The 9,217-nt window shown below is 39.4% G+C and overlaps 1 protein-coding gene across 2 annotated transcripts in view; it reads right to left on the bottom strand.

Annotated features, from left to right (window-relative positions):
- Positions 1-8,669: 8,669 nt before the first annotated feature.
- LOC311237160 (uncharacterized protein) overlaps positions 8,670-9,217 on the bottom strand; it is a 25,130-nt gene continuing 24,582 nt past the window's right edge. For both annotated transcript variants that reach the window (XM_084324969.1, XM_084324968.1), the window contains exon 4: positions 8,670-9,217. This exon is cut by the window's right edge and continues 57 nt beyond it. In XM_084324969.1, coding sequence (XP_084181095.1) covers positions 9,130-9,217 — 88 coding nt within the window. In that variant the 3' untranslated portion in view covers positions 8,670-9,129.

Below are 9,217 nucleotides of genomic sequence, written 5' to 3' on the forward strand. Positions count from 1 at the left end.
AATAACAGACACTGTAACTACAAAGACTAAGACTAAACAGATAACGTAATACAAGACAAGAGTAACCCTAGACTAACAGGGGAACATGATGAGCAAGAGAGAGAAGGGGAGGGAGAGAGAGAGCAAGAGAGCGATAAGGGAAATAACACTAAGGGACAGAAATACAAGGAACACACATACAGGGACGGGGAGAGGTAGAGCAGGGGAGAGCAGTCCATGAACCGCTGGGACTTAACAGTATATAAACATTTAAAGATAAATTAATTAATAAAATAAAAAGGTTCATGTTACATTTCCATATTTATAATAATGAATTTAATTTTTTTTTTAAAGATAATTAATAAATAAACATTATTTCTTATGGTTCTGAGCAAGACACTTAACCTTGCATCTCTGGAGGAGGATTGACCGAAGGAAGTGTTAACACAGGAACATCTAGAGATATGGTGAGCAGCTCTGGTGTTATAATAATAATAATAATAATAATAATAATAATAATAATAATAATAATAATAATAATAATAATAATAATAATAATAATAATAATAATAATAATAATAATAATAATAATAATAATAATAATAATAATAATAATAATAATAATAATAATAATAATAATAAATTCTATTTAACACTTTATATTTAAAAGTGCTAAGTGGTGTTATAGAGATATGGTGAGCAGTCAAGTCAAGAGTTTTATTTGTCACGGCATACAAGTATACAATGAAATGCGGGGGGTCTTGCCCGCAACGATTGTGCATAATACAATAGTAATATATAATACGAATCCAATAGAACGACATTGTGCAATAAAACAAGTAAACAAAGTAGGGCATATCGGTATATGTACATGAGTTATTTACAGAGCATGGTAGGACATGCTAGGTCCTGTGGTAGTGCAATACACTGTTAGCTACGGATGAGGCACTGGGTCTTTATGTATACACTGCTATACAATGCTATATTATACAATCTCAAGTTATGCTATACTATTCTTAAAGTGACCTTTCCTTTTATAAAGTGACCATAAGTGTGAGCGTGTGCAGCATGAGTGTGTGTGTGCTCATGTGCTCACCAGAGCAGCTCTGGTGTTATAGAGATATGGTGAGCAGCTCTGGTGTTATAGAGATATGGTTAGCAGCTCTGGTGTTATAGAGATATGGGTTAGCAGCTCTGGTGTTATAGAGATATGGTGAGCAGCTCTGGTGTTATAGAGATATGGTGAGCAGCTCTGGTGTTATAGAGATATGGTTAGCAGCTCTGGTGTTATAGAGATATGGTGAGCAGCTCTGGTGTTATAGAGATATGGTGAGCAGCTCTGGTGTTATAGAGATATGGTGAGCAGCTCTGGTGTTATAGAGATATGGTGAGCAGCTCTGGTGTTCTAGAGATATGGTGAGCAGCTCTGGTGTTAAAGAGATATGGTGAGCAGCTCTGGTGTTATAGAGATATGGTGAGCAGCTCTGGTGTTATAGAGATATGGTGAGCAGCTCTGGTGTTCTAGAGATATGGTTAGCAGCTCTGGTGTTATAGAGATATGGTGAGCAGCTCTGGTGTTATAGAGATATGGTGAGCAGCTCTGGTGTTCTAGAGATATGGTGAGCAGCTCTGGTGTTATAGAGATATGGGTTAGCAGCTCTGGTGTTATAGGGAGTATATCACAATTTTAACAAGTGCATCAAATAAGGAGGGGTCAGACCAAGGATGGGTTTGTAAATTAATGTATGCCAATGAATCTCTCGTCGAGAGTGTAAAGATGGCCAATTTACAGACATGTACAAGTCACAGTGATGTGTTTATTTGTAGCAAACCTAATTGCCGAGTGCTCACTGAGTGAGTTGTTTCAATGGAATTCTTCGAATGGCATCTGTCCTTCAACTCTCTGATGTTTTATAGTAGGAGAATAGATATCCTCATTAGCTGACAGGAAGAGGAGGGGGGGGGGGGGGGTCATCTGCTATATTTGTGTAAAATGTCAACACACAGAGTATAGGGACTGGATTTATCGCCAAAAGATACAATATAAATACTCTTATTTACAGGTTGCTAGGTTTGGGTACCGTACCACATTTGAACCGGTACCGGTACCAGTACCATTTCCTGGAGTTCAGTATCGGTACCCAATGGTACCCTTTTTCGGTACTTAATTATCTCTGTAATAACAAAGACACATTTAATTTCAATTGTAAAAATTAAGTCCAAACTTCAATTTCAACACTGTTATTTATTTAGAACATTTTGTTGAACATTTATTGTTTAAGAGGTTATGAGTCAGATAGTCCTAACAGTGTTTATTATTAAGAGTTATTAAGAGTCAGATAGTCCTAACAGTGTTTATCAAGAGTCAGATAGTTCTAACAGTGTTTATTAAGAGTCAGATAGTTCTAACAGTGTTTATTAGAGTCAGATAGTCCTAACAGTGTTTATTATTAAGAGTTATTAAGAGTCAGATAGTCCTAACAGTGTTTATCAAGAGTCAGATAGTTCTAACAGTGTTTATTAAGAGTCAGATAGTCCTAACAGTGTTTATTATTAAGAGTCAGATAGTCCTAACAGTGTTTATTAAGAGTCAGATAGTCCTAACAGTGTTTATTATTAAGAGTCAGATAGTTCTAACAGTGTTTATTAAGAGTCAGATAGTCCTAACAGTGTTTATTATTAAGAGTCAGATAGTCCTAACAGTGTTTATTAAGAGTCAGATAGTCCTAACAGTGTTTATTAAGAGTCAGATAGTCCTAACAATGTTTATTAAGAGTCAGATAGTCCTAACAGTGTTTATTAAGAGTCAGATAGTCCTAACAGTGTGTTTATTATTAAGAGTCAGATAGTCCTAACAGTGTTTATTATTAAGAGTCAGACAGTCCTAACAGTGTTTATTATTAAGAGTCAGATAGTCCTAACAGTGTTTATTATTAAGAGTCAGACAGTCCTAACAGTGTGTTTATTATTAAGAGTCAGATAGTCCTAACAGTGTTTATTATTAAGAGTCAGATAGTCCTAACAGTGTTTATTATTAAGAGTCAGATAGTCCTAACAGTGTTTATTATTAAGAATCAGATAGTCCTAACAGTGTTTATTATTAAGAGTCAGATAGTCCTAACAGTGTTTATTATTAAGAGTCAGACAGTCCTAACAGTGTTTATTATTAAGAGTCAGATAGTCCTAACAGTGTTTATTATTAAGAGTCAGATAGTCCTAACAGTGTTTATTATTAAGAGTCAGATAGTCCTAACAGTGTTTATTATTAAGAGTCAGATAGTCCTAACAGTGTTTATTATTAAGAGTCAGACAGTCCTAACAGTGTTTATTATTAAGAGTCAGATAGTCCTAACAGTGTTTATTATTAAGAGTCAGACAGTCCTAACAGTGTTTATTATTAAGAGTCAGATAGTCCTAACAGTGTTTATTATTAAGAGTCAGATAGTCCTAACAGTGTTTATTATTAAGAGTCAGATAGTCCTGTTTATTATTAAGAGTCAGATAGTCCTGTTTATTATTAAGAGTCAGATAGTCCTAACAGTGTTTATTATTAATCATCAGAGAAAACATGAGATTTCAAAGAATTCACACCATAACTCAACCCAATATCAAGCAGCCGTCATGTGACTCTAAAGGGAAGTCACCTCCAGCTTACAGGAAAGGAGATCTGCATAGTCGCTGCGGTCAAGCTATTTTCAGTGTGTGTGTGTGTGCGTGCGCGTGTGTGCGTGTGTTTGTGCACGCGTGCGTGTGTGTGTGTGTGTGCGTGTGTGTTTGTGTGTGCGTGCGTGCATGTGAATCATAAAGTGCTAGAACTCAAACTTGTGATTGTCATCAGGTATAAAGTCTAGAGCTTCCCTATAGACCAGGGGTGGGCAATTATTTTTCCCGGGGGGCCGTATGAGCAACTGAAAATATGTTGGGGGGCCGGGCCAAAATTCCAAACTCAATTATGCATAATATACATTTTATTTCTATATAAAAAGCAGTAAATGGCATTGTTTTGACCCCTGGTAAGAGTGTATGTTATTATTTGGCAATTAAAAGGTGCGGTTAGCTTTCAAAAATATCATTTATTCAAATAGAATTTATTTCCAAAATGATAAACAAAATGTGAAACATTAATAACAAAGGGCATTTTGAGTTTCATATACTATTGAAACAAGGATTTTCTTAGCTTTCTAAAGACATCACATCATCTTATAGCAAAAATAAACAAGACATGTCACTGAACTGTGTAAAGAAGTGTCCCATTTCACTTGTTATATTTCCACATTTTAGTGTTCTTCAGTTCTTTTTTTTTCATTCAGTGTGAGAAATCCAGTCTCTGTTGAGCTTTAACAAGTCCATCAAAGTCAGGTTGCATGTCTGAGGTGGAGATGCGAAGCACAGCTGCCAGATGTTCATCAGTGAGAGAGGATCTGTACCTGGACTTGGTAAACGTCATGACTGAGAATGTCTGTTCACATATGTAGGTGGATCCAAAGAGAACCAACATCTTCTGAGCATGTCTCCTAAGCGTATACTGTGCGTGTGAACGTTGACAAAAAAAAAAAAAAAAAAAAAATTATTATCATGTAATCTCTCGCGGGCCGGTCAGAATCATCCCGCGGGCCGGATCCGGCCCGCGGGCCGTACAATGCCCAGGTCTGCTATAGACAATGAATTGGGAAAGATGGTAAAGGTCACATTCTCATTGCATATCTCTCCACACATATCTATTTACCTGCACATAGTCCCCCCATTTACATATCTGTCCTTGGATGGGTCCTTGGATGGGTGCTACACCAGAATGATGACGTGTGGTGCTCGACATCAACTGGGATGAGCATGTCACTAATGCAAACTTGTATGGGGGGGTGCTAAAGGTGAGCGATAAGGAGAGAATGAGGCTGGCAGGTCACTGCCAGAGACACCATGAGCTGCCAACCAGCAAACTTGTGCTGTGGGAACCAACACACGGGCATCGATCACGAGGACGTGCCACACTAACCTACGTGGACGTACTCAGGAGAGATGCGGGAGCAGAAAGCACCGGCGAGCTATAGCCAGAGGCATGGAGGATCGGGATGACTGGAAGCACCGATGGAGGGCCCGTCCGAGGACGACCTAGATGATACTATATCTGTACATATCCTACTCTTACACTGCTGGCCATTGTGGCAAATATGACTACTACCATACTGTCTTTATACCTGTATCACTGTACATATTATACTATAACTCTGTACATACATCTGATTAGCACTATTACACTCAGTAGTACTAATTTGTATATTTTATATCCAGTTTAATCACCTGTACATTGTATATTACGATTGCACTTTACTGCTACACTTTGCACTCTGGTTGTACTGTACTTGTGCTGTATAATGACAATACATTAGAAATATAATCTAATCTAATTGTCCATGGAGCAGCTTTATGACATCACAAGTTTGTGTCATACTTCTCTGGTTTCTGGCTTTGGGAGAGTGAGCATTATTATTCACATATATTGATTGAATGTGGAAATAACACATTTGAATTATCATTTGGAATGGTGTTGCCTTTCTTTTGATGCAAGGCATTGTCTGTCTGTTAACCGACCAAACGACCAAATCAAATTCCTTGTATGTGTAAAACTACTTGGCAATAAAGACCTTTCTGATTCTCAAGATTCAACATTCAAGAGGTTTATTTGTCACATACATACCAGGGCATACAGTGAAATGTGGGTGGTCATGCCTGCATTGATTGTGCAATAATACTAATAATAAAATAGACGTAAAAATAAGACATAAGATGTGTGCATGATAAAAATAGACATGCTAAATTCCTGAGAAGGCACTGGGTCTGTACTGTATATGTACACTATACTATACAATATACAGTTTTAACTCTGTCATTATTATGCTATACTTACTATATCTAAACTATATATACAAGAACCACATCGGTTCTTTCCTTGAAGTGACCTTTATATTCCTCATTCCTTTAAAGTGACCTTTCCCTTTAGTTTAAAGTGACATTTTGTTTAAAGCGATTGTTTAAAGCGATTGTTTAAAGCGATTGTTTAAAGCGATTGCGAGTGCTCATGTGTGTGTGTGTGTGTGTGTGTGTGTGTGTGTGTGTGTGTGTGTGTGTGTGTGTGTGTGTGTGTGTGTGTGTGTGTGTGTGTGTGTGTGTGCGTGTGTGTGTGTGTGTGTGTGTGTGTGTGTGTGTGTGTGTGTGTGTGCTCATGTGTACTTGTGAGTGGAGAGTTCAGTGTTCAGTGTTCTGATGGCCTGGGGGGAGAAGCTGAGCCGTAGTCTCTCTGTTCTTGTTGCGTATATCCGTAGGTGCTTGATTCTGACGAAGCAGCTGTATAAACTTGGGTATCACAATCTTTCAAGTGTCTCCTGTATTAAAGCGGTATCAGTTCTGCTCCTCTGCAATAGATCTGGGCTGCGGCCCGCTGGGTTCACATGGTTCCCTCAAACCTCTGAGGTTCTAGGAAGCCGTGTTGTAGTCGAGTCGCTAAATCTCGAGTCTCCAGTCTCCAGTGTTCGAGTCTGAGTCACCGAAGAAGAGCCTGAGTCGAGTCCGAGTCGAGTCCCCCGTTACCCTAGTCTGAGTCCGAGTCATCGAGGTTGAGACCACCCCACTCTGGCAGTCAAAGAGCTGACGTACGAATAAAAAAAGGTCTACATTAAAGGGGACATGTACTATAAATGTCATTTTTCAGTCTCTAGCATTGTATTATAGTAATAGGAGTTAGTATCAATGTGTTTTAGTGTCTAAATACCATATTGGCGGATTGCTCTGATTCAGCTCAGATAATTTCTTGCTCCAGTAAATTAGTCCATCCTGATTTGAAGACCTGAATGATGTTACTCAGGCTCTGGGTAGAAGACAGTGATGTGATTGGCTCTGTGGTTGTAGCTAATGCCCGCCCACAATCTACCTAGACTAGACAGCGAGTGGAAAACCACTTCCTCATACTGCGAGGCAGAGTGAAACCCGACACCTCTGCATACACTGGAGGGAGAGAGAGAGAGATAGAGAGGGAGAGAGAGAGGGAGAGAGAGGGAGAGACAGAGAGAGAGAGAGGGAGACAGAGAGAGAGAGGGAGGGAGCACTTGGGGGGGGGGGACCTGCCATGCCACACAGGAGAGGGGAGGAAGGGAGGCCCCCCACCCCCCACAAGCTGCCGCATGGAGAGAAAAAACTAAAGGAAGAGACGGCCTGTCTTTTTTTTCTCTCTCTCGCTCTCGCACCCCCCCCCCTCTCTCTCTCTCTCTCTCTCTCTCTCTCTCTCTCTCTCTCTCTCTCTCTCTCTCTCTATCTCTCTCTGTCTACCAGTCGCAGACTGTGTGGACTGACTGTCACTCAAAGTGCTTATGGGCGGAGCCAGGCCATAACAGCCTGAAATCTTGAAGCTGAAAAATGATGGTTTTGAGTACTTGATTAGAAATATAAAACAATGCATTTTTTTGAAAAAAACCTTACAGATGTCTTCAATAGACTAACAGGAATTGTGTAAAGTTGCCCAAATAGTGCTAGGAATAGCAGTACATGTCCCCTTTAAACATAAATGACACAGTGGTCACCATTTCAAAGGGAGTTTATTCACTTTGTGACACAATAGCCAAACAAATGCACTAGCCATCAATACCTTATGCCAAATGATTAGGGCCTATTACAATTAGGGATGTCCCGATCGCCTTTTTTTGCTTCCGATCCGATCCCGAGCATGTGATTTTAAATATCTATCGATCCGATCGTTTCCGATCCGATCTTTCACATTAGTAATCAATTTTGACGCATTTTTGTCAGAAACTGGCAGAGCGAGACAAGCCCATCTGTTGCTTATAATAGTCCGGGGCGCGAGAGCGGAGGCTTTTGTTATTACATTCACCCTGAGAAATGTGCTTCTGCTTCATATGAGAAATATTAAAAGTTTCAATATATGTTTGCACATTAGTATACATTCAGTGTTCGACTTACGTAATGGTCCATTCTGGTCTCAAACGCCGACGATAAACCTCAGTCACGTAACGTTATCCTCCAGGTGAAAATTTTGTCTGAAAACTTCGCCTCCAGCCTGCTGCTTCATGAGTTTTTCCTCCACGCGGAATCTCCTCCTTGCAAACATTGCAACTGGCTTGACTTTCTTTTAAAATGCTTAGTTCCAAACCTCTGACATTAAGTCTAGCTGCTCAAGTCAGTGGATATTAACCGTGTTTCGGGAGCGACGTGTTGTTGTTGTGGTCGCGTGTAGCGTGTAGCGTCTAAATTAAAGGGAATGTTTGTTGCAACGGTGAAAATTAAAGGGGAATGTGTTTGTTGTGGATAATTATTCTGCTCTGTGTGACAATAAATACATTAATGATGATATATTATATGTACTTTAAAACCAAAACTAAGGCCTCCGTATGAGTTTAAGACGTGGACATGGTCATGTTTGTTGAATAAAATTTTTCTTTTTTTGACTGCCGATTTTTATTATTATTTTTCCCGATCCCCGATACTCTGAAAAGCACGTGATCGACGCCGATTCCGATCACGTGATCGGATCGGGACATCCCTAATTACAATATTCATTTTTTGTTTTTATAAATAGCTGTATTTATCAATTAACAAGTCCGAGTCCTCGTCTGCACCTTCCGAGTCCGAATGCAGTCAATCCCAGGAAATATTCAAAGATTGTTCAACGTGCAAGATGGGGGTTACAATTTAAGGGGAACATTTTATTTCAAAAGATACAGTTTTCGAACGACCATGAAGAGTCTTTGTATTTCAATTTGCGGAGTAAAATGATGGAACGGTCTGATTGTGGCGTTAAAGCAATGTCAAAACATAAAACAGTTTAAAATAAAATACAGTTGTTATCATACTGCATACTTATAATGTTCATATAATTCTTCCAAGCAAGAATCATAACCATGTTAATAACGTTTGTAATAAACCAAAACCATTTGTAAATCCGTCAAGATGTCAGCGAGTTAAGAGTATTTTTGTTTGTGCAGATCATCACCTTAAAGCAGTAGTCCACTCAAGCAAGATGGAGAGACTCCGCCTTGAGCCATCTAGTGTTTATATAATTATATATATCTATGGCGTCGTAGGCTAGTGTGTGGGAAGGTGGCCGGCGGTCTCCACTGCAGCCGTCGGCGGGTTTCCATTACGTCACTTCTTGCTGATGGCGAACAGAGTCGGAGGTGTGTCCTTGGTGCTGTTCTTGCTGATGGCGAAGGGCGGCGGAGACGTCTTCTTG

The sequence above is a fragment of the Notolepis coatsorum genome, assembly GCF_963971535.1.
Source record: "Notolepis coatsorum genome assembly, chromosome: 1".
Classification (NCBI taxonomy): domain Eukaryota; kingdom Metazoa; phylum Chordata; class Actinopteri; order Aulopiformes; family Paralepididae; genus Notolepis; species Notolepis coatsorum.